Source organism: Tympanuchus pallidicinctus, unplaced genomic scaffold, assembly GCF_026119805.1.
Source record: "Tympanuchus pallidicinctus isolate F22 unplaced genomic scaffold, pur_lepc_1.0 scaffold32, whole genome shotgun sequence".
NCBI lineage: Eukaryota > Metazoa > Chordata > Aves > Galliformes > Phasianidae > Tympanuchus > Tympanuchus pallidicinctus.
In genome coordinates, this window is record NW_026294750.1 from 1,920,525 (window position 1) to 1,945,472 (window position 24,948).

The following is a 24,948-nucleotide window of genomic DNA, read 5'->3' on the forward strand; positions in this document are numbered from 1 at the left end:
ATAATTGGCTGGGTTCATAGTAACCAGGGTCTAACTATCTGCTTGATTAATTCTGTAAGGACTGCATTAGCAAAGTTGTATGATTTCCAAAGAGATACAAGGTCAAATGTTATGCTAACAAAGAATTGCTTGGTGAAGTTCTCTCTGTTGGGTTTCTTGAACCAAAAAAAGACTTTGTATGAGTTAGTTGGCTTTGTATAATGGCATTCTGAATGTCAAGTGACGTGTCCAAGTGTGGGGGAAAGAACCAGTGTTCGGCCATTTGGCACTGTATTTATTTCACTGTCTTTAGGAAAGGGCAGATGGTGTCTGCTCAGCAGAAAAGATGATCAAGGAGCTTGCATATCACCACATAATTCCTTCCACCAATTGACAGCGATTGCTGGCACTGACAAAGGGCTTCTTGCCACTCACTCTTCTAGTTGAATACTGCAAAAAGTGGAAACTACGTTGTTAGATAAACAGACAAGAAGTGAATTCTGTATTTATCTCTTGAGATGGACAGCTGAGAAGGAAATTTTGTCTTCCAGAACAATTTGGTCTTTGACAGAATTAATGTTCAATTCCATTCAGACTCCAATATTCTTATGTTATTAGATTATTGTACTCTTGATCCTATTCCTGATGTTTTCAGGACCATCCAGAAAGCCTGTAAGAAAAAATGATATTTCAATACCAAACTCAAACTTGCAGTTGTATTCCTGGATTGCTTCAGATCCTTTGTAAGTTATCTCTGTATTTAATAGAAGTAATGTGATGAATGCCATGATTCCGTGAAACGTTCTCATAGAATCATCTCTCTTGTGCTTTGGAGGAATGTGGCATTAGCATGTAGGTGAATTTTCATAGCTTGGTGGTACCATTTAGGTTGGAAAAGACCTTCAGGATCTTCAGGATCCCCTGGAGGGGAGCTCTGCGGAGAGGGACCTGGGTGTCCTGGTGGATGACAGGTTGGCCATGAGGCAGCAGTGTGCTTTTGTGGCCAAAAAGGCCAATGGCTTACTGGGGTGCATTGCAAGGAGTGTGGCCAGCAGGTCGAGGGAGGTGATCCTCCCCCTCTGCTCTGCCCTGGTGAGGCCTCATCTGGAGCACTGCGTCCAGTTCTGGGCTCCCCAGTACAAAAAAGACAAGGATCTCTTGGAAAGAGTCCAGTGGAGGGCCACGAAGATGGTGAAGGGCCTGGAGCATCTCTGCTATGAGGAAAGACTGAGTGTATTGGGTCTGTTCAGCCTTGAGAAAAGAAGACTGAGAGGGGACCTGATCCAGATCTTTAAGTATCTAAGGTGTGGGGGGGCAGAATGGCAAGGCTAGACTCTTTTCAGTGGTGAATGGAGACAGGACAAGGGGAAACAACCAGAAACTGCAGCATAGGAAGTTCTGTACCAATGCATGAAGGAACTTCTGTACAGTGAGGTGACGGAGCACTGGAACAGGCTGCCCAGGGAGGTGGTGGAGTCTCCTTCTCTGGAGATGTTCAAGACCTGCCTGGATGCCGACCTGTGCAACCTGCTGTAGGGAACTGCTTTGGCAGGGGGTTGGACTCGATGAGCTCTGGAGGTCCCTTCCAACCCCTGCAGTTCTGTGATTCTGTGATCATGGAGTCCAACCATCAGCCTGACCCCATCACTAAACCATGTCCCCTCGTGCCACGTCCACACATCTCTTAAATACCACCTCCCTGCGCAGCCCTTGGTGATGCTTGAGCACCCTCTCTGTGAAGAAATTCTTCGTAAAAAGAAGAATTTTGTACTGAAAATGGAAGCTTACCTTCTATTTAATTACCTGCAGGTAATTCCAGGGCTTTTAAGTTTTCTAAGTGAAAAGACAAATCCTGTATGTTTCATGATTTTGAGTATTGTTTCACGATACAATGCTTTAACTTATTAAATCTAACAATTAGAGATAATTAAGTTCCAGGTGGTAGACACTTGGAGTGCCTCAGCCTTAGTGAGGAAGTGGCCCCAAAGTGGCAGAACTGTTGAATTTCCAGCAAATCTAAAGCACAGATTTGGGAATGGCAATTGAAAAGAATTGTTTGCATGGATTTTTTTTTACTGTAATTCTCCAAGTGAGTTATAAATACGACTACTTAAATTGCATTTCTGTTACTTCTTGTACTGCTGTTTCCTGCAGTTGAACCTCATACGCCTCTGTATGAACTGTTTGCCTCTAAACAGCATTAAGGAGTCGAATACCTTTCTATTGACTTTAGAAGTTGGAGTTTACATATTTTCATTTGTTAGTGCTTGAGTTTGTTTCCTCCATAATAAATCACAGGGTAAACCTTGGCAAATTGCTAAAAATGTTCCAAGTGGCCAAAAATCACAGTGAAGCATTTACTAGTTCCAATGTATACAGTCTAATACACCATCAACAAAAGGCTTTAGCTCTGGCACCTACTCTGGTTCAGCTCCCTTTGAAACTGATGGCAGTCTTTCCATTGTATTCCCTGGCCCTGGATCAGGCACCCAAGGGAACTTGGTTGTGTTTTATACAGGTGGAAGGGCTTGCAGAGAAGTGCTTAGCATTTACTAATCTAGTCAGAGGCGAGCCTGGCTTCATTTGTTCTCTTGCAGCTCTAGCTTTTAATACCCTTCAACTAGAGAAAGAGGATAAGATGCAGTGTGTGAGTCATTGTGGGTGATGCCAGTAGAACATGCATGGGCAGAGAGCTCTTAGGTGTGCAGAAAGAGTGCAGGGGCTTTGGGTGGTGCTGTGGGTTAAGGGTCACTGAGCCCTGCTCTTTGTTTCAGTGAGATTTCTGATCTCTTGGAGAATTGCTCTCTTGGTGACAGTTTGAGACAGCTCTGTGTCGTAAGATGGTGTTCAAACTGGGTTGGTAAGTGACAGAATGAAGGAGGTACAGAAGATGGAGGGCAGTGGTACATACAGCTGAGCACGCTGAAGAATATTTCCTACCAAATCAGCAGGCAGGAAGATCTGATTATTTTTTCCATTCAGTATGAATTTTTAGTTTGTATTAATTACATAGGTGGAGGATTGGGTGATTGTGTATCGTTCTGCAGAAGTGATGCCACACAACAGTCCGTACAAAGTCTTACAAAGATGCTGGGAAATCTGCTTTCAGGAAAACTGCAGATGCAGTGGCAGCAGATGCTGCAGGCACTCATGGCAGAAGTTCCTTGCCATGTCTGACGTGCTTACCTTCAAAACAGATCAGTCCCAGGCTTTAAGTCCTAACCTTCTTTCCCAGTATATGCTGGGAAATGCTTTAACTAGCACTGGAATAGAGCAGTGCTAGTTAAAGTACTGAAAAATACTGCAGCAGCGTTCCAGAATCCTACTGAAAGCACGTTTTTGCTCAGGGAGTTGGACAAAATCCGAAGACAATCCATGTTCCAAAGTATTTTGATATGGTTTGCTTGATATTTTCGCAACAAAGAAAGAATTCATGGGACTTAAATTAAAAAATTGGCTAATTTTTATGATAGCAAGATAAGGAGAAAACATTTTTCATTCTGCGTGGCTCCCCCTTAGAGGATTCCTCTCTGTTCTGCTGATAGCAGCCATCTCAAGGCAGAATACAGGACTAAGCAGAGCCCAGTCTGGCAAGTCCTGCTTTCTGTGACACTCTGCTTTACTTTCTGAACAAATCCCCCTACCACTTTCCCCAAAGCTCATTAAGTGAGACTGGAGAATTAACTTTTTAGCCAGCTGCTGAACTTTTCATATTTATAAACACTTGAGTCTTTTGCTTATCTAAGAGAAAATGTGTATAGTTTGGAGATGTGCACTTCCCTGCCAATGTGCAATGAGTGGTTCTACACTTCATAGAAAAAAAAGCCTGAAGTTTCCTGTCACGGCCGAGTGTCGATGCCAAGGGCAAAGGTTCCTTGCCTCACTAATCTACATCTTAACTCATGCACTTAATGTGAAGGTGCCACACGCACACAGGCACTGAAGAAGCTAGCTGCAATGAAAAGCTCCTGCTCTGTTGTCAATGTTATGTTTTAAAAGCCTTTTTAATGTAATATTTGAGGTTATGATAGAAGCCAGGAGGGCCGAAGTAAAAGTCTCAAAGTAAATGAGTCCTGTCACTGCTGCCTCATGGAAAGAGGGTTTGTGTGAGGATAACGCAGGTCCTGGTTAGGAGGGGGCTGGGTGTGGGGATGTTGAGAAGGTGCAGGGGGGTTTGCATCATTTGTTTTAACTTAATCTCTGTTTCTGGAACTGTTTAGATGGCATCTGTGGATCCTGTCTGAAGAATGGGCTGCTCTTGCTGGGTTGTCTGTTTTTTACACATTCGAATCAGTGACCTATAAATAATCCGTGTCTGAATCTCCCCAACAGAATGCACCACCCCCCTCCCCAATGTGCTTCACACTGGCCTAGCGTGGAGAAAGGCTGTTCTAACACGTGCTGCTTGTGCCTAGGTGCTGCGAGTGCTGTGGCCTGTGAGTGCCCCCAGTGTGCTGGCATCTGGCTGAGCCCCTCATCCCCGGTGAGTCACGCTGAGCACTGCTCACACAGCACAAGTGTGAGGCTCTGTTTGGTGTATTTTTGTCCCCCATCCTTGTTACTGCCCCATCAGCTTGAAGAAGGCTCAGCCTTTCTCCCTCCACTTACTGATGTCACAGTGTCACAGGTGTTGAGTGCTCAAATGCAGCTTGATTCTCTGATTTCTTTGTTCATATCTTAAAGCTATCAAATGAAGTTGATTTTTAAACTAGAGCTCACTTGTTGTCATTGCTGTGTTGTTGTTTTGTTTGGTTTTTTTTTCCAGTTCTTTGGGACTCTCCTTTTATCCATTGCTGTGGAAACATTAAGATCCTCACGTTTTCCAGTCTTTGGCACCAGCTGAGTGCAGCATGCCTCCCAGGGGCTTCGACTGCGTTGTTCTCAGTGTGTCCTGGCAGCACCCTGGGCATGGTTGGCTGACACCTGGCTGTGGGAGGCAGAGAAGAAAGCTGTGCTGCTCAGACAGCTGCCCTTTGTAGGCTGCCGTGTTGGTAATGCTGCTTCATGTTTGAGTTCCTTCTTTGGCCGTAGGGTCTGTAATCATCTAAGAAAATAGTTTTCGTTGAGTGGTAACCTCATTGCTCCCTTAATCACTTGTACAACTGGAAGGTAATAAGGTAATACTTCTGTAAGAACTGTGAGAATGTAAGTAGGGCGGATGTTTTGAGTCTTGACGCTTCCTTCTCAGCTGCAGATGCACCGGATAACTGGCTTTGGTTTTAATTTTGTAAGCCTTTTTCAAAATATTTGTTAGGAGCAAAGTATGGTTTTGCTTGCTTTATTAAAAGGTTGCTTCTTAACGTGTGGAGTTTGTTGAATTCTTAAGCGCCTGTTTTAATATAGATGGTAGTGTGCAGAGATTTATTTCTTCTGTATCCTGTAAGTTTGCATTACAGAAGGAAATTGTAGTGTAAACTCCTCTACTTTGTGTTTTTATTTCTTTAGAGTTAATTGTGTGTGTTTTGTCTGTCAAACCCCTTTGCCTTGAAGAATGGGCTGTTTTCTGAAACTACTAAGAGCGATTGTGGTATCTGCATGGGAGTCTCCTTGGGAGACCTGAACTTTCAAGTGTTAGTCCAAAGAAAAGTGCTATCATTGTTGATATCAAGATCTGAAGAGACCTGAGGTGTGGAGCACTCTTAAAAGGAATTACTTCAGATATGGACCAGCCACGAGGGTCTGTTTACCGGAAAGGTGAACAGATAGCTGTGGCAGCCAAGTGCTTGGAGGTAATTGGTGTGACCTCCATTTCCACCCTTCTCCCATTAGAGAATATGTCAACTTCTCAACACTCAGATCTGCTGCTCTGTACTGGGGAAGCAGGCTCGTGTTAGGCAAAAAGCTTCCTAAAATGTGGAAATTGCAAAAATAGCACAGGCTTGCAGGTAAACATTAATTCTGTGCATATTAAAAGTCGTCCATCATCCTGTGTTTCTGAGATACGTGTAGTTATCTGTAATAACTGGGGAGATTTTGCATGCTTTATCTTCAGTGATCTTTGTGAAAGATTGATGTGAGCTGTGACCTTGACAGCTTCTGTGAAAGGTGTCATAAATTACTCTGGTTTTTGAATCCTGAGTGGAAGAAGCTTGCCGTGGCCTGTACTATTCTCTGAAGCAGAACCTAAATCAACCAGCAAGAGTGTTTTTTATTTGGTTCTTTATTGTAGGCAGGCCTCTTATGATATTTTAATTAGTACAGGTGAAATGTTCCATAATTGTGATTCTCTAAAGGTCTTTCAGTGCAGGCACAGCTTCTGGTACCTCTGCAGAGCATCCAGCCTAAGGACCAGTGGGCAGCTGTGAGTAGTGGAATGGTTGCTCCAGCTTTTGGCAGAATGCAAAGTGAAAACATGCAACGTAAAAACAGAAGGAGTTTTTCCAATCTAGTTTAAAAAAAAAAAAAAAAAAGACTATGAAGCAGACCTGTGCACCTCCTGATTGTGAATGGCTGAGATGGAGCACCCACGTTTAGGTAGGAATGCCATTGTTACTCTTACATACGTTGGTTGGGCTTTAATCCAAGTTGAATACTTGAATTCATCAGGGAATCAAGAGGGGAGCCCTATAGAAAGGCAATACCGATTTATTTTTTGAGTTGCCCACCCTCTAGTAGGTGCCTTTCTCAGCTTCCCTTCCAGTTGAATTGCAGCCATCGGTGGTGTTTCTCACTGTGGAATCACTGTGGTGATTAATAGGCATGTTGTGTTCATGTAATTTCACATCTTGGTCCACAGGGGCCCATAAGGTAACCAACCTAATGCTTTTTAAAGTTGAACATTTTCCAGCATTTGTGTGAGGTTATAAATGAAGCAGTGCCTCCCATGTATCATCCCAAGAGCTGCTTTCTTTCACTGTCCTCCCCTGACATAACAGTAACAGAAAGGGGATGGGCTTGTGCTGAAAGTATAGCTGGCAGCAGCCTATGTAATGAAAATGTTCCTGTCTACCTTGAAGTGCCAGTAATTCTTGAGGAAGGAGGAGCTCCCTGCATGATTTCCTAGCAGGATTGTTCATGCTTTATAGCAACATTCCTTTGCCACCTTGGAGCAGGGGCTTAGCACCTGATGCATACCACAGTGCTACCATATCAGTCCACATGCAATTAAGTTGCATAATGTATATGTAACAAGACAATTATGACTGGGGACAGATAAGCATTGATTGTTGCCATTTCCCTGAAACATGCACTTTGCAAAATGTGCCTCATAGCCACTGGAATAGCAGGAGCCTTTTTAAGGCTCTATGTCATGTAGCAGACTTCTCAAGTCTTCATTTTATTTGGAGGAGCCAATGAAAGGCAAAGAACTTGAAAATCAACATTTATTTATATACATGCTGCTAATATGTGAATAATTACAGTCTCTTTGATTCATACTGACAGGATTTGAATTTTGTTGTTGTTGTTGTTGCTCGTGGTGCCTTAAAGCACCTCAGAACAGCTCAGTTTTTGCTCGGCTCCCTCCAGACTTTTGTGTCCTGCAGAGGTAGTGACTGTGCTGAGCAGCTTTCCATTTGCAAAACTTTCCTCTGGAGTATAATTAACTCTTAAAGCAGCAGTGTGACAGCGTAGGCTTATACACTCTTCTGGTTGACAGAGGCAGCACGAAGCATCTCTAGTTTCTTTGGGCTCCTAAGCCACGTCAGAATGAGCCTCTAGGTGACTAGCTCCCTTACAGCTGTGTACCATGGTGTCAGCCTCTGTTCTTGAAACATGCATTACTGCTGCTTGTGCACACACGTGGCTGTAGGACTTTCCACCCTGTCACAAACCACAGTCACCATTTGTCACTGCGTTGACAAGCTCGTGCTGGAGGTGCTCACCTCTTAGCCCAGGCTGCTGCATTGGAGCTGATGGCTGAGGCTCGGGGCACTCCAGCCATCCCATGCCACGTCTGTGGTGTGAGCCAGGCCAGGTTATTTCCTGCCTCCTTGTCCTGGAATTGTTGTGAAGGTGCCAAGGTGTAGATCCATGGCTCTGAGCAAGGCAGTGTTTAAAGGTCATAGTCAAGATCATTAATAACAAGGTGCAAACGGCTGGTTTATATGTAACGTGAAGCTTTTTACTTATTTCATTTTTGCACTTTGGGGGCTCTGTTTGCTTATGGAGCACTTGGTGTCTGGTACCTATTTAGGCTGAGAGCAGGCAATTGGGTTCCTTCAGGCCTTCAGAGGAATGCAGAAAATTGTTCTCTGGTGTTGTAATTCTGCTGGGATAACTGGAGCTTATTTGTCTCACTGCTTATTAAATGCATACTTGTCTTGAGGTCCTCTATTTTTTTTTTTCTCTAAAAAGCGTTGGGTGAATCCCAAGGACCACAAGTGAGAGGAAGATTCCAGGGGGAGGGGGAGGGGGAGAGAGAAGAGCCTGCACCTCTCTTTGAACTGCATCATTGGCCTCCTGTGCCAGCAGGCTAAGGAGGTTAAACACGAGAGCAAACTCCCAGAGAGAAAAGGAGATGTACATATGGGGGTCTTATGGACATAAATTAATCTGCCCTTCCCCCCTGCCCAGAGATGACAGGCTGAGGGGAGATGCACCTCCCAAACTACTAATATATGGGGTGTGTGGTTGGGAGCCACATGGAACTGCATTGAGATTTCAGAGCAGTAACAGCTGTGGAAGCAGAGAGCAGATGTGTGCTGGTGCTGTGTTCTGAGCAGAGGATGGTATTGGTAGCAAGGGCAGCGAGCACAGATGGGATTCAGATTCTGCCAGCCTCCCAGCAATACCCACGTTCCCATGCTTTGCTGTTAACAAGGACAAGCAGACTCCTTGCTTTCCTTTCTGCAGTTCAAGGATGTGTGGCTGCGTAAGTGCTGGGCTGTCTGTTCTGATCTTCTACTTATGGTTCAGAAATGTCCCTTAACCATCAGGTCACGCTGGCAGCAGCAGTAACAGTGGGCTTCTGTGTTCAGCCTGCTGTGATCTGAACTCACCCACATGTCAATAAAGACAGGGAGAATGTCAGCTTTTGAACTCTGGCTCCCTCCTCCCTTCCTTGCACCTCCCAGCTGAGGCGTGCTCTGCATGCCCCAGCCCTAAGCACTGCAGGAAGAGGACGGTGATCAGGGATGCTGATCATCAGCTTGGAATTTTCCTCTTTATTTCCAGCTTCGATTGTTGTGTCTTGCTTTTTGGTGGGCCCTTAGGTGAGTCTAATCATTGGGGAATGCTGGATAACACGCCCGCGTTCATTGCATCACTAAGGGTGCTTCCATTAAAATGAATACGTCTCTCCATTGGGGAATCTTCTTGCTTTGGTTATTTCTGGTCAGTGACATTTTCTTCTACTCTGGATGCCTTGAATTGTGCAATCACACCATAGCCTCATCAGTTTGGATCCTTCTCTTAACAAACTCTTGATTTCTTTTCCTATCTGGCTATAGGCTATCATCAGTTATAAAACAGTGTGACAGAGTATGTGACTATTGCATTCTCCCATACTGACTCACCAGCTGTGATTTCAGAGCAGTAATTCCCTGCTGCTAGTTGGAGCAGCCCTTCGTGACTCGTGTTCAGTAAGAAGGGGTAGGAAGGCTCCCACACAGACCTTGTCAGGTTGTGCAGATGTTAGTCAGAATACCCCGCTTCATCTGTCCCTGAAACTTGGACCTGTCACAGGAGTGTGGCTGCTGGAACAGCCCTCATTCAGATACTGGCACAGGTGCACGAGCACTGCCTTCTGCAGAGGCAGGAGTATGGTGGTGAGCAGAGGCATCTACAGCTGTGGCAAGGCTTTTTAGGACTGGGGTGTAACCGAGTGTTGCGTGCATTCTGGATTGTTGTAGGTCAACATCTGATCCATCTGTTCAGTACACCCATCCAGAAATACGGCCTGCTAAGGCCCTCTCTCACTTGCATGTGGCTTGGTGGAGAGAATGCCCTATGTTTGTCCAGGTCCCATGTTTTGGATGTCTTCTCCTGTGCATCCAGCCCAGCTTCTTCACAGAAGGTAATTTATTCAGAAGCTCGTCTAGCAATTAATTCTGCTCCTTGTTTGTGAGTTCAGCCATGCTTTTGACTGGAGGATAATTAGAACACGATCTTCCATAAAAGGCTCCCCGTACACTTTAGATTACTTAAGAGGGGCTTGTGAGTGGAACCGAGTATTCCCTGACAAGACTGCAGCCTTCATAAACTTTTATAGATGGAAAACATCTGCTTTCTGAAGATGAGTGCACTGAAGGGGAGTTTCGGGAGGCCTCATCTGTGAGAAGACACACAGCACTGATTTCCATTCAGCCTGCAGTGGGACGTCCTCCTGTGTGAGCACTGGGGTTAGTTCTGTTAACCAGCACTGCTGGCTCCCGGGCATCGTGCTTTTCATGCTTCTGCTAATCACTTGTTAATAAACAAGAGGGGAGCACAGCCTCACATAGCCCTCTGCAGAAGGACCTCCTGCCTCGTGGGCTCGAGCTGTTGGGCTGCCTCCATACTCGCTGCTCCGGGTCCTTCTGCAGTGCTGAGGACAGGCAGTGGGGCCCTCGTGTGCTGTCTGTGTGGGATTGCAAAGGGAGGTGGTGCTGGGTGGGTTGGTGCTGCAGGGAACACAGCTGGGCAGGGGGATCCTCACACTGCTTTAATATCACATGGGTCACTTTGGGGCTCGTCCTGCAGGACCTCTGTCCCTCACAGCCTGCCTGGGGTGAGGTGCCCCCAGCTGCCCCTCTGGGGGCTGTGCGAAGTCTTTGAGCCCTTCCCATCAAAGCAGTCCTCCAAGGGCCTTTCTCTCCCTGTTCACGACAGCATTTCCTAGGGCCATTGGGTAGAACCCTCATTCAGAGGTGACTCTTTTTGTGATGGCCAGCGAATGGCTCAGAAACGGAACAATCTGTTCTAATCCCATCCTGCTGCTGTGACCCTTTGAACATTGCAGTTGCATAGAGGGAACCAGGAATGCTGACAGGAGGGACCTGTTAGTGCTGGGAGAGGTCGGGCACCTTGCTGGGACAGCAGTGGTGTGAAATCAGACTCAAGTTAAACGTGTTTACAATTGGGTATCACTGCAGGCTCCTCCTCCTTGTTGTTGGAAGCTTGTAACATACATAAAAGCACACACTGTGCATTTCCTGACATGCACAGAATTTCATTATGTGCCCTTCCGCACAATGATGAACAATATGAGGAAAACAGGTAACGTTTCACTTGCTCACAGTGCTTGGCAGTGGGCAGCTGAGTTGTGGTCACTTTGCTGCGGTCAGGCTGTGCCATCAGCTCTGGCTGTGCAGTCATCCTGGGGCTTCTGCAGTCCCAAACCTGGCCACCATGAGCTCCTTGCAGCTTTGGTTCAGGATGCTGAGCATGTGAAGCTTCAGTACATGTTCAGGAATTGCAGTGGTTTGGGTAATTCTTTGTTATTTTGGGGGGGGGATCAGTTTAGTCAATGGGTTCAGTGCCCTTACTTGTGCATTAAGGCTGCCTGTGTGGGTTGGTCAGTCTGGATGCTTCTTTGATCAGTATCTGTGTACTGCATAAAGCATCTATCAGTGCTTGTGCAAGTTGGGGGGAAAAAATAGAATTTCTGGAGATGAGAGGGGTTAATCCCCATAACATATCCACCTACTGCCTGGCTGCTCCCTGCCCTGCTCTCACCAGCTGCAATTGTAGCTGATAGCCGGAGTTTGGCTGTTGTAAGGGAAAGATGTGGGAGCAGATCTGGTGCCTCCTGCCTGACCCAGCGTTCTGCCAGTCCTGGAGCACAATGCTGCTGGGAGGATTCCCTGTGGGATTCGGACACCGAGGCGCTGCTGTGAGGGATGAGGGGTGAACACAGGGGGTGGCTGTGCCCTGGGATGGGGGACCTGGGGCAGGAGGGACTGCTGCAGTCACGTCCCACGGGGTTGGAAGCACAAAGCAGAATGCAGAAATTCAAAAAGCAAAGAACATCATTTTCTGATATAGGTTTATAATGAATTTTGACTTAAAATAATAAGCAGTATACACCACATACAAGTGAGTTTTACAGAGAGATGCTCTTGTATCCGTCAACTTCCAAACCTACCAGTAAGTTCACAGATCTCGTTTGCTTTCTCTAACGCTTTGTCTGCAAACTTCTACGGCCTTCTTCTGTAGCCTTTGTCTTTTTGCAGTCGTTCAGGCTTCAGCTGACAGTTCACAACTCTGCTTGTCATCTTCGCTGGGACACAGGGAAAAGACTCTGCAGAAGTTGCTCAGCGAGTGTCAGTAGTGCAGTGGGGACAGCGTGCCAGGGCTGCTCGAGGGAAGCACGGAGATACGGAGCTTTCTGAAGACTTTGCAACACCCTTCCTCTGGCCTTGCAGAAAGGTAAAAGCAAGAATGCTGTCTGCGAGAGTTTATTATTCAGAAACAGTTGTTTTTTTGGGTTGTTTTTTTGTTTTTCTTTTTGCTGGTGAAACTTCAATGTAAAGTTGGGAAGAGGCAGCGTTGCTCCATCACTGCATCCCAATGTCAGTCCTCTCAGTCTGTGTCAGTTGCACTGTCCCTCCGCGAAGGGAACGACGGCAGCAGAAGTTTCACAGTTGAAGCGAGGTTGGCTGCCTCCTGGGAACGGGGTTCTGTTTTGCTGAGCAAATAGAAGGGTCCACAGCACCTCCTGGGAAATGTAGTCCTTTCGTAGTGCTTTGCAGAGTTAATTAATTAAATAAAAGCCATGCAGTCAAACTACAGCTCCCAGAAAGCGGCGGCCCACAGGGCACAGGTGTTTAAAACTGGAAAAGGTTCGGGGGGGGGGGGGGGGGGTTTTACAGCCAGGTTCTGCCACTCGTCTCCTCAGGTCTGGTCCAACCACTCGGCCCTTTTGGGCGCTTTACACGTGTGCACATCCACAGTGTCCTCGCACTCCTTGCAGCGCACAGCGCAGCACCAGTGGAACTTGCACTCGCACTTGGTGACGCGGGTGACACGGGTGGTGTCGTAGCCCCTCCCGCAGCACATCACCTCGCAGCCATCGGTGCCACGGGAGATCTTGTTGCACACGCGCCCTGCGGTGCCCAGTGAGCCTGGAGGGGAGGAAACAACTGGGTCAGGATGATCCCCCCCTACACCGTGCTCCCTGCGGCCCCCCCCCCACCCGTGTGTCCACCACCTGGAGCCTCAGGCGGGGCTGTTTTATCATTGTTTCTGATGCCGTGTGCCCAGATGTGCTGTTACGACACGAGGGCTGTGAGCAGGCTGCTCTGCACGTGCTTACTCTGCTTTGTTGCAGGTGAGCCTTGCAACAGCAGGAGTCTCCGTGCTGCCCTCAGTGCCTGGCCTCAACTGAGGAAGCAGTGATCCCTCTGGACTGAGGCTGTTGGGGGCTCCTTCCCCACTCACAGAGCATCTTGGCTCCAAGAGTCATAGAGCTGCACCCCTGGGGGTTGCAAGCCATTGGGGGGGGGGGCAGGGAGAGCTGCTGTAGGTGCCTATGGGAGATTTTGGCTGTACCTGCTGACTTGTCCATCACGCAGTAGTCGGGTGAGTTCTCAAAATACACAAGGTCTGTCTTTGTGGGCTTCCTGAAGTTCTTGTTGGCCACGGTGAAGCCGGTACCATCCTGGTTCATGATCACCTGGATGGCCCCATTGTATTTCTTCCGCAGGTAATCCCCTGTTTTCCGGAAATCCGACATAGCCAGCCAACAAGTCCTTAGCGTGCAGGAGCCACTGACCCCATGGCATTTGCACTCCAGCTTCAGGAAGCGCTTCACAGCCTGCAGGAGGGAGAGCACATCAGGACTGGGAAATGGTGGCCACAGCTATCAGGACCATCTAGATGCATTGGCTGGATGTGGCTCTGGGCAGCCTGGTCTAGCGACTGGCAACCCTGCACATAGCAGGGGGGTTGAAACGAGATGATCTTTGAGATCCTTTTCAACCCAGGCCATGCTATGATTCTATGAAAGGAGCCCTAGGGACGTGTTTCTCCTCGGGTTTGTGGAGCTCTGGACCCTGCCCTGACCCCACAGACGCACCCCCAGCAGCCCTGGGAGGTGTCCCAGCCTCACTCACCATCCTGCCGCAGCGGTTGTTGTGCAGGTTCATCAGCGCCCGCGCGTCCTTCACTTTCTTCTCCTTGGCATCCACGAAGGCTTTGGCGAAACGGATGCCATAGTTGATGTTGTCACTGCAGCCACCCCAGTCGAACTCCCCGCGCTCATCCTTGGCACGACCGCGCTTCAGCGGGTCACAGCCGCAGGCCTTCAGCTCCCCTTGGCTGCAGGCACGTGTGATGGCATAAACCACCCCTGCCGAGGAGATGGCGTAGACAAAGGCGGCCTCCCTGCTGCCTGCGGGCACAGAGCACGTGGTGAGGAATGGGCTGGGAAGGGGCGCAGAGCTGCCAGCTCAGCCTGGGGGTGCGGGGTGGGGGGAGCCGGGTTTTGGGAGCTGTGCTGGCCCCCGGGCTCCCCACGCAGCCCAGCGTGCCCTCCAGCTCTCTGTATCTCTGGTTTGAGTTCGCAGCTGGTTTTATAACGCTGTAAAAGATGCTGCAAATCAAAACCATGTTCGTCTTCTTTTGGAGAGCCTTTGAAAGCAACTTCAAAGGGAACTGAGCTCTCTCTAGGCCTGGCAGGATGGGGTATGGCGAGGAGCTTTCATCAGCCCCTGTGCTCATCGGCTGGGACGGGACGTGGGGCCGCAGTGATGCTGGGATGCAGGGGGATGCTGGGGCTGAGCGCTGTGCCCCAGTGCTTGCAGCCTCCTGTGCTCCTCCTGGGCTGCCCTGAGTCTGCCCAGCATCCACAAAGCCCATCCCACACATGCCCACGTGCCCTGCAGATGGGCTGCTCCTACCACTCCCAGCAGGTCTCATCATGGCTGACGTGCCCTGAGCTCCCTGCAGTACCAGGAAGGACCCCCCCATGGTGCAGCCCCAGCTTGGAGCCTGCAGCAGCAATGCCACCCCAGCCCGGCCTTGCCTCCCTTGCCATGCGAGGAACAGGGAGTTCCCACGTGAACTGCTGATTCCTGGCCAACCCTGCTCTCCAAATATTTATATATCCCATTACTGTTTACATACGAGCCTGTTCTCTGGAGGTGTCTCCTCCTTCTCCCTTCTCCCCCAGTGCTCCCCCCGCTCCATCTCCTCTGGTGCAGCTATTACAAAAGCAGTGGTGTGCGCCCATTACTCCTTGATTAATTTACAGGGAAGGCAAATCTCTCCCAAGCAGTAACCAAAGGCAGGGGGCACAGCAGCAGGGATGCTCCTAGCAGAGTAGTGGGGCACAGTGGGAGCTGGGACTCCCCCAGGGACACTGTGAGCTGGGCGCAGATTCCTCTTGGGTCCCTTTTCTCCCCACGCTCAATGTTCAGGTTTCCTTCTGCCATAGTATCCAGAGCACAGCTAATCAGTTTTTGTTGTTTTGTTTTTTTTTTCCCCATCAAAATGTAATTTTAAAGGAGAAAAGATTGTTTTTCTCCATTTTATATTTTTCCACAAAGAATGCATGCACCTCACCTGCAGCTCTTTCTGCAAGCAAAAGCCACGCTCTCTAACTACAACAATTTCTCAGGACTCAGGGCATCTTCCCAGCTCTCTTGTTGTTGTTTTCTTGTTCATGCAGGTGAAGGATGTGAAGCACCGTTCCCTTCCTCCCCCATCCCAACTCACACCCTGCAATGGGGACACGGCATGGGCACACAGCAGCACCTACTTCGCAGCATCACCCTCCCGAAGACGGTGTGGTCCCGGTCCAGGGTGCTGCAGTTCCAGCGGTGGTGACGGAACTGATACTGGCACTCACGGATCCACTCCTTGGCTCCCTCCCCGACGGACTGCATGATGTCGGGGTACCTCTGGCACAGCTGCCTCTGCTTGTTCACCAGCCCTGGGATGTTGTCACAGATCACCCTCGCCCCCAGCGCCCCGATGTACCTGCAGGGAGAAGGGAAAGGTGTGGAGGTGCCTGGAGGTGCGGGCTTTGCGCCCCATCCCTGCTGCTGCGTGGCACAGGCGCCAATGCAGCGCTCAGGTGGAAGAAGAGATGTGAGCTTCACTTGTTGCTGCAGGCCTTGCTCGTGCTGCTAGCACCAAGCCACGTTTAAGATCATGTCCTGAAGATGGACAGCTGGGGCTGTGCTGTGCTGTGTGCACGCTGCCTGCATCTCCATGCATTGCTGGGAGCGGGCAGCAGCTCCATGCAGCAGCACGATGCACAACTGTGCTCGGTGTGCAGTGGGCAGCTTTCCTCACTCACCAGGGGGATCCTGGCTCTTCCTGCACCCAGCAGCCCTCAGGCCTGCATGGACAATGGAGACATGGTGGAATTTTCCATCCCCATCCCGTGCATGCTCTGCCAGCAGCAGGCTGCTCTGTGCCGGGGAGTGATTTTTGCCACATACCACGAAGCTGTGATTCTGGCTGCAAGGGAAGAGGTTTGGGTGGGATTCAAATGTTTCAAACCCCCAGACTGGAAATAAGACCCTCCCTTTAATCACACTAAAAAGCAATAAACTCGGGCAATATGTCATTGTCTTTCTCTCTGGCCATGCTCTATCACTTCCATCAGCTTCAGAGATAGCTCCCAGGCTCAGGAAAGCCCAGCGAGCAAAGAAAGCAATGGGATCTTCCCCCACCCCTCCTTTTTTTTTTAACAATATTTTGTTTAAATGCTGGCAGAAGCACGAGGTCATCTCAGGCTGGAGCTGAGGACAACAGATGTGGCTCCCCATGGCTCTGCTGCTGCACTGGGACCCACGGGCACTGTGTCCTTGTGGTGGCACAGAGCAGGAGGGCAGCAACACCCCCCAGACCCAGAGCAAAGAAAATCTCTGGGCAGGATGAACACTGCGTGCTCTCATTGTCACATGGAGCTAATTACTTCTCCTTAATGCTCCTGCTAAATGTCAGCACAGAGAAAAATGGAGAAGATGGAGCAGGGCAGGATGCCTGCCTGCAGGAGCACCGTGCTGCTGTGCCTGGCGAGAGCATTCCCAGTGCTGCTGCTGAGCTCTGGTACCCGCAGCCCTACGCTGTGATGATGCACTGCCACTGCACCTGGAACTGCCATGGCACAATGGGACAAAATCCACTCTGTGCATGGGAAAACCTCGGCAGCAGCCCGTGCCTCTGCTGCCCGAGAGCAGCTCCAGGGGGTCTGGTTCTATGAAATGGGGCGAGATGGAGAACACTGGGAAATCTCCTGCCAAGCAGAATTTTGGGAAGGGAAAAAAACAAACATTTGTTTTGGATTGGTGAAAGCATCCCTTCTGATCTTACTGCTAAAACGCTGTGATGTTTTGAAAGCACTGAAATAGGAAATAGAAGGGTGCTGTGAGAAGCTCCCAGTTGCTTTAGCAGAACAAGCTGCTCCATTTTTTAGAAATGAAGTCATGCCAGACATGGCAAATTCTGTGAAGCGCTTTGCTTCTGGGGCACCCGCGTTTATACAGCAGGAAAAAAACACCACAGTGTCAGAAACACCCGTGAGAGTGCAGTGCCCATCCATCCCTGGGGACAACGCAGTCCTGGACCCCCAGTGCCACGGACACTGGTGATGGAGGGGTACCTGCAGCCAGGAGGGTGAGACTGCCAATTGCATGCAGGTGGGTAACGAGCTTTGCTCTGCCTGCTGAGAGCTGCAGGTGTGCCTCTGGGTCTTCTGAGCAGCGTCTGCAGAGCTCTGTGCTGCTGGGGATCCCTCTGATTCCTGTTTCCTTTTGGGGTTCAGATGGCAGCGCTGTTGGGAGATAGCTGAGCCGCACCTCCACCTTCTCCTCTTCCCACGAGGAAGACCTCATGCAGCACCATCACAGAGCAGGGGCTTCGTGTTCTGCAGGTAAGTGCTTCCAGAGCCTGTGTGTAAGGGAGGGGAAGCAGTCCTAGCTTGCTGCTGGCTGCTCTCTGCTGCTTGGGGCCGTGTGGCCGATGCTCTTTCCCAACAGGCTGCGCGCGCCGGCTGCGCCATGCGTGGGGAACAGGAGACAACTGTCACATGTTGGCTCCCAGTTGTTTTTCTTGCTCTAAGAGTCTGCTGACTTCTCCTCTTGTAAACAAGGAGAAACCTAAATTGCTTCTAAGATAAACATGCAAATCAGAGGCAGACGCATCCATGTACTTGGCAGCATGCAGTTGTGCTAACCCCCTCCCCATGCACGCCCTGCGCTGAGCTGTGCTCCTGGGACTGCACACCCAGCTGCCCCATTGCTCCCAGCTCCTCCGGGGCTCTTGCAGAGCCGTGTGGCTCACGTTGCATCTCTGCCCCCAGTTGAGGCTGCTCAGCAGCTTGGGGTTCTGCCCACTTCTTCTCTCCTCTGTGAGTTCAGGGGGTGTCTGTGTCGCCGTGCGTTGTGCCACGCGATGTCCCCAGCAGCAGCTCTGGCTCTTGTGGTGTTCCAGAGTCCCTTTCCTGATTGCTAACTGTGCTTTTGGCAGCAGCCCCCTGCTGCTGAGCTATTTAGCAAGAAATGCAAGCTCCCGCTGTGGGGAAAGCAGGGATGCACCAATACCGTTGAAGGTGCAATTCTAAATCAGATTGATAGCAGCTGAGTTCAGCACCAGAGGTTAAAGTGGGGTGCCTGTGTTTAGGGCTGCAGTAGAACAGGGTTGATCCCACCTGGAGCTGGGGGCAGCTCTGAGCACATCCCTGCAGCTTCTGTTCTCTTCCTTCCCACTGAGAGGATACGGAATCTGCATTTTGGTGGGAGGCCGAGAGCCCCCGGCGGCTATTGGAGACACCTCTTCCCGATAGGATCGGATCCAGCATCCCTGCCTCTTTATCTGATAAAGAGCAAATTCCAGAGGGCCTGGCAGCATCTCGCTCCTCGAGTGCTTTGCATAGTTCCTGCAGAGGCTGCTCTCCTTCCTCAACTCTGCACGGTGCTGGGGGGGACAATTTATAGCCAACGGCACCTCGCTTTGGGTTGCAAGTTGCTATCGACATTTGAGATATTATTTTATTATTATAAACCCTGAGTATTTTATTAAGCCCCACTGGGAACGGGGCCATCCTGGCCTGCTGGAATTGTTAGCGCCTCGGAGTGATTAATAGTCCTAATTTCCTCACTTAGAGCCACTGCTCTGTGTGCTGAGAGCGTTAGTCTCACTTGAATAATTTCTAATATCATAATGCTGGGTGAGGCTGCTCTGAGCGACCCGGCCAATGAGCTTGGGAGAGCAGAAGGATTTTTTCTGTTGTCTCTCTTTTTTAAGAGACACTTCCTATAGGTGAAAGTGACCCTAATGAAAAATGAACTACAAAACACAATTAGGGTTATTATAACTAAGCGGAGCGACTGAGAGAACCCATCTGTTCCCAAACGCTGCCAGGACTGCCTCGAGGGCGCAGTTTGTTCTCCATCCCTCTGATGCTGCTCTAGGACTGATGTTTCAATGAAAGGGCTCCATGGATGGCCAGGGCTGGAGCACGTGAGGACAGGGGATGTCCTGATCACTGCCCTATTCTTGCTGTGCGCGTCGTGGGGAGCAGCATGGGGTCCCTGAGCCCCCAGCACTGCCTTGCCTGCAGTGCACTGGGCTGCTGGGGTCTGACTGGCAGCAGCAGCATGCACTCCTCAATGGGTTCCGCACCGCGGAGGCTCGTGCAGCTCTCCTTCCCTTGGTTTAATTTCAGACATTCCTATTGATGCTATTTCCCCTCCCACACACCTCCATGCGATGCCTGCTCAAGTGAGCCCCTCTCTGATATCCCAGAACCACGTGTGCAAGCATCTCGACTTCTCCATCGCTCCCTGTGCACATCCACCCAAACCAGGACTCAGCATTGGCGTGGGATGGAGGCAGCAGCAACCACTGTGGTGTCCCTGTGAGCAATGCCCCAAAAGGTTGAGCAGGTGCCCAGGCCGTGCTCCTGCTCCATGATGTACCCTCACGCTGTGTTTCCCTCCTCGTGAGCCCTTCCCAGTGCGTGCACAGAGCTGAAGGGTGGCAGTGGCCACCCAGTGGGATGGAGCATCCCAGTGTGCCGCAGGTCCCAGCCTGGGGACACCGCGTGCAGTCAGACCCCGCGCATTGCTTGACCCCAGCACGAGCCCACACTGCTCTGCTTTCCCCAGATTTGCTTTATCTCGTTGGGAGCCTGATGCCTCCCATCTGCTCCAGTGCCAGATGAAATCGAGTATTTGTAGTTTCCAAGGGCTGTGGTTAGCAATAAACAAGTTAGCTGACGAGGACTTGGCGCGTCGCGGCAGCGGGGGATGCGCGTGGGGCTGCGGGTATGTGTGAGGGTGGGGTGTGCACGAGGCCTGTGTACATTCGCCTTTAAGCAAACCTTCCATCCACAGCAGCTTTCCACAGCAGTGCGCTCGGCGGAGCTCTCAGCCGCGAACGAACCCGGCTCGGTTATTTACACGGCGTTTGTTTACTGCGCGGTTCGTGTTTATAAGCAACGTTGGCCCTAATCTTCCCAATCTTTACAAGGAATTTTGGAGGCCGTTCTCAGGGCTTTGCAGCACTGCTGGGCTCATGGCACCGTCCCTCCTGCGCCGCAGGCGCTGCGCTCGCCCTGCCCGGGTGCACTTGAGTGTAAACGGGATTTAGGGATTTTCCCATCGCATTCCTTTTTAATTTCTGTCTGTGTTTCAGGCGGTATTTTGTTGCTAAGTGACGTGTCATAGTTTGGGAGCTTTACAGTTTGGGTGCTGCTGCCCAGCCTGCGCCATCCCACACCCGCCGGTGGTCCTGGCAGCACCCGCTGCTCCTCCCCAGCACCCACAGCCCATCACCACGCACCCCCAGACCCCTCACCCAGAGCTCCCCGGTTCCTGGAGCTCTGCACGGCAGTGGCACCGCGCCTGACGTCACCCAAAATTAATAATTTGCAGTTGTTTAGAAGAAACATTTGGTTGATATTTCCTTTCCATGTACTCCAATCAGAAGCGGCCCAGTTTTTTCTATTAATCTACTTTAAAAGTTGACTCCGAAAATGAGAAGCATTTCCTCTATTTCCACAAGTTTATTGTGTGTGAATCCCTAGAAGAATTTGGCAATAATAATAAAAATAAGGAACGATGATGCACCACCAAATGTATTTACCGTAATATCAGTAGTGCTAGAGATGTGCTTGGAAGCCCATGGAAATCACTGCATAACTTTTTCCCAAACCACAGCTGCTTGAACCCGCTTTCAGTAAAGCACAATCTCAGCTAAAGGCGCTGCTTTATCAGAGCTGACACGAAGAGCGGAGCAGCGTTTGTGCTGGTGAAGGTTTTTCTTAGGCATGTTCTGCTCGACGGAAGAGAAAGTGCAATCAGCAGTGAACTTCTGAGTTTAACGTATTTGGTTTAGGGTTCCTTTCTTTTTTTTTTTTTAAGGTATGTTACGTTGGACCCTGGGGCCAATTCTGCTTTGTGAGAGAGGCTGAAAGCGCCGTGGCACAGCGTGTGGGGGGCAGTGCCTGCTCAGCCCTGCCCGTTTCCCAGCACTTCTCCTGCTCCTCTCTGCCTCGGAGCCGAGGGCACAAAATGCTGTGAGAGCGGATCCAGTGCCACCCAGAGAACGCAGCCACTGAGGCTCAGAGCATGGCTGGTTTTGCTCCCATTGGATGGGAAAAGCATTTGGAATTCGGGCCACCGCTGCGGTGCAGTCGCTTTGGGGAGAAGCGGGGTGTGAAAGTAAGGAAAACTGATGTTTTTCACGTTGTTCCTCAGGATTCTGAGTCATCGGGGGTATCTGAGTGCGTTAACAGAACTGCTCAGCTCTGGGAGATGCTGTGAGCCACAGCCTGTCCCCTTCCAGCAGCATTACCCCGTGCGCCCACCCCCGGCTCCAGCAAACCTTCCCCCCTCCCCTGCCTCCTTGGTAAGGACACGGAATTCTCCGACTTCTCTGCGATCTTGAGACTGCCTCGGCTTTTAGCATAGCAGCACCATCACCTTCTGCACAGATGTTGTCCTGTCTTCGCCTGCTGTGATGGGTGGGGGCCGATCAGGCGGCCGGGAGCCAAGCTGTGCGCGCATCGACCTGAGCCCCACCACTGCAGGCTCCCTTCCTCACCCGGGCTTTCAGACCCCTCTGGGCTCATCGAGCTGCAGGTCTCCTCTGGGCATTGCAGGCATTGTGTCCCCTGGGATCCTGTCCCCAGGATCACCGCTCCCTTCCCTTTTCCCCTCCCGTCCCGGAGCGCTCAGAGCCGCCGCTGTGACACACAGCGCTGTGCCGGAGCACCAGGAGGACCGGAGCTGCGCGGTGCTCCCAGCGCTGCACAACCTCAGGAGTGCCACCCATCCCCATCAATGTCAGATGGATTAAGTTAGATTAAAGACAGCTTCAGTTTGCTAATGGTGATGGTGCGTAAATTGGGGTTCTCCGTAAGGTTAATGAGCGCTGTTACAGGACGGGACGCTGAGAACTCTTGTGCAGCAATCAGTTTTCCTCGGGCGTTTCTGAGCTCCTGAAGCTGTGTGGGCTCACTTGAAAACTTCACCTTCCCTGTCTTCCTACCGACTCTCGTGTTGCATGCACGAATTTTAATTGTTATGAGGACAGGAGATTAATTGTGGAGAGGCCGGCTGGCTCCGCCGCAGCTCCGTGCGTTTTCTATGGCATCACCTCTGGCTGCGGCAGAGCCGTATCTTACTCAAACAGGGAGAGCGGTAATTTGGGAGCGGCTGAGAAGCCATCGCGGAGCATGGGGGATAACAGAGCAGTCCAGAGGCGTTTGGGAGATGGATCGCGACCCCAGAATTGCAGAGGGTTAATAGCGGGGCTCCGGCTTTGCCTGCCACTCGGCCCCAGCCCATACCGAGGGCTCATCGTTCTCTTTCCCCGCAGAAGGCCGGGTTCGGGGCTCAGCTCCCGGCGAGTCCCGGCCCGAGCGGCCCCGGTTGTGTCCGTCCCCGATCCGCAGGAGGTGCGGAGCGGCTCTGCGAGGGGCTCCGCTCGGAGTCGGTGCGCGCCCGCAGGAACCGGGACCCGCGGGGCCGCTCTGCCCGATCGTCCGATCCCCGACCGTTCCGCAACCCAGACGCGTTCTCTCTCCCCCCCCCCGCGTTCCCCGGCTGGGAATCGCCGCCGCGGAGCCGTCGAGGCGCGGGCACTCACCACCACGAGGAGTCGGCGCGGGGCGTCAGGGCGAGCAGGATGAGCACGAAGGGCAGGCAAATCCGCGGGGCCGCACCCGCCGTCCGAGGGAACGCTCCGCACTCCGCACGCCCGGGGGCCACGGCAATCCCAGGAGACGCTTCCAGGCGGTTTGGACTGAGCATATCTCTCCGGGGCGCGGTCCAGACGGAGAAATGAGCGGGGACGGGGTCCTGCCCGCGCTTCCCTCGGGCGAGGGCGGTGCGGGCGCCGAGCCGTGCCCGTCACTGCCCTCCTTCGCGGCTCCCGGCTCCGCGCGGCTGAGCGAGCCCCCGCTGGGCCCCCGCTCCCAGGCGCATGCTGCCGCGCGGGGGGCGGCGGAGAGGCTCCGGGGGTCCCGGGCGCTCAGCGTGGCCGGCGCACCCCGAGCGGAGCACGGCGTGCGCCGGGGCCGGGCCGGGCCATAGAGGTCCGTGTGCGGAGGGCGAGGACACACTGGGGATAGCGGCGCGGGGGCTGTGGCCAAATATTGACAGCTCCCTCCGTGCTCCGGGCTCTCATTGGGCAGAGTCAGAAGCGCGGAGCCGCGGCTCTGGCCGGACCGACCCCCATTTCCCCAAGGGCACGTCAGACGGCCCCCTCCGGGCTCCTGCCCGCCGCCCCGCGGGGCAGCTCCGGCCGCCTCGCCCTCCGCCGCGGTCCCGCAGCGATGGATCCGCCGTTCCGCGGCCGCCCCGTCGGGGTCCGCCGGCGAAGGGGCGCAGCTCGGGACGCTCGGGGCCGCTGCCGGCTCCTCCGCGCTCGCCCCCGCCAGGTGTCACTGCAGGGTGCCAAACCGCCGCGCTCCGCCCGCGCCTTTCCGCGGTTCGGGCTGCGGGCTGCGCTCCTCCGGGCCGGGCCGGGTCGGGCTGCGGGCGCCCGACGGAGCTCTGCTCGGCACCCACCGCGCGGGGGAGGCGTGCGGAGCGGCTGCCTCACCTTGGAGCTCCCTTTTCCCTGTGAGCCCGGCCCGCCAGCCCTCCCACGCCCTGACGGTGAAGGCATCGGCCTTAAGTGGGTCGCCTCTCTCCCATTGTTGGCTCTTCACAATACGCCTAATTATTATTTGCCGGGACCGCAAATCTCGGTATCTGCCGAAGGGGGCTTTCAGCGGTGCGAGAGCCCTCAGCCTCCCCTCCCCTCTGCCCAGTGAGCTTTCTGCTCCTTCCTTCCGACTCCCGTTGTTAGAGATCAGACAGCGACTTCGCTGGCCTGGGAGAAACTGGGGCTAGAGCCTCGCGCCTGGTTATAATCCAATTATACTTCTGAAAACTGCAGCAGCAGAAAGCGAGTGCCGGTGGGGTGCCGTCCTTTTGTCTGAGAGCCTCAGTGAAATATTGCATTACAGCTTGTTCACGAAGCTATTGCGCTGAAAAGGCCGATATTTATAGGCTATTGTGGGAGGTTGGGCGTTCGTGCGGGAGCCCCATCAGCAGGCAGCTCGTTGGGGCTCGGAGCCGGGACGGGGCTGCAGCAGGACCGCGTCTGCCCCTGTCCTGCAGAGCCAGGCTGAGTTGTCGGTGCTGCTGCCGTTCCGTGGATTGTTCTCGTTCAAAGAGAAGAGATGCAGCTCCCTGCACCCTGCTGCTGTGGGAAAGGCAGAACAGGGTGCAGCCCTGGGGTTGGTTTGGCTGCGCTTTGGCGCTGGGCAGAGCTCAGGGCTGGGCAGGAGATGCAGGCAAGGGGGGGTGCTGGGTGTCTGCTGCTGGCTCGGGGCTGAATGTAGGTGCTGGGCCGTGCCTTTGGGTCCTGATTCACAGCGCTTAACATCTGACGTGCAAAACATCTCCATCAGCCTGATCCCTTCTGCTGATGCTTTCCTTGGCAGGATCTGGTTGGCAGCCCCGGGTGTCGCTTCAGCTGCCCCGGCTGTGTGTTGGGCTCTCTCCTGTCAGTGACCCATGGAGGGGCAGAGGCTGCTCTCGCTGTCCCAGCGGCTGCAGGAGCCTCGTATTTGATCTTTCACTCAAATTAGCAGAGCGCTGG

General features: G+C 52.0%; 2 protein-coding genes across 2 annotated transcripts in view; one reads left to right on the top strand and one right to left on the bottom strand.

The window, feature by feature from the left end:
* Positions 1 to 5,279, top strand: part of ST7L (suppression of tumorigenicity 7 like) — a 32,377-nt gene extending 27,098 nt beyond the window's left edge. The window contains exons 16-17 of the mRNA XM_052698019.1: positions 4,395 to 4,462; positions 4,745 to 5,279. Of these exons, the coding sequence (XP_052553979.1) occupies positions 4,395 to 4,448 (54 nt within the window). The 3' untranslated portion in view covers positions 4,449 to 4,462; positions 4,745 to 5,279. The remainder of the gene's footprint in view (positions 1 to 4,394; positions 4,463 to 4,744) is intronic.
* Positions 5,280 to 11,870: 6,591 nt separating this feature from the next.
* WNT2B (Wnt family member 2B) lies at positions 11,871 to 23,234 on the bottom strand. The gene is made up of 5 exons (XM_052698102.1): positions 22,945 to 23,234; positions 15,599 to 15,819; positions 13,953 to 14,230; positions 13,390 to 13,654; positions 11,871 to 12,962 (listed from the first exon to the last, which is right to left on the bottom strand). The coding sequence occupies exons 1-5, from the start codon at positions 23,106 to 23,108 to the stop codon at positions 12,733 to 12,735; spliced, it is 1,158 nt and encodes a 385-aa protein (XP_052554062.1). The 5' UTR covers positions 23,109 to 23,234; the 3' UTR covers positions 11,871 to 12,732.
* Positions 23,235 to 24,948: the final 1,714 nt, after the last annotated feature.

Excerpts from the sequence above, each read along its gene's own strand:
- WNT2B (XM_052698102.1), bottom strand. The coding sequence starts at position 23,108 with ATGCTCAGTCCAAACCGCCTGGAAGCGTCTCCTGGGATTGCCGTGGCC. Across the intron at positions 15,820-22,944 it reads CGCGCCGACTCCTCGTGGTG|GTACATCGGGGCGCTGGGGG; the intron begins GTGAGTGCCCGC and ends TTCTCCCTGCAG. Across the intron at positions 12,963-13,389 it reads CGTGATGGACAAGTCAGCAG|GCTCACTGGGCACCGCAGGG; the intron begins GTACAGCCAAAA and ends CCTCCCCTCCAG.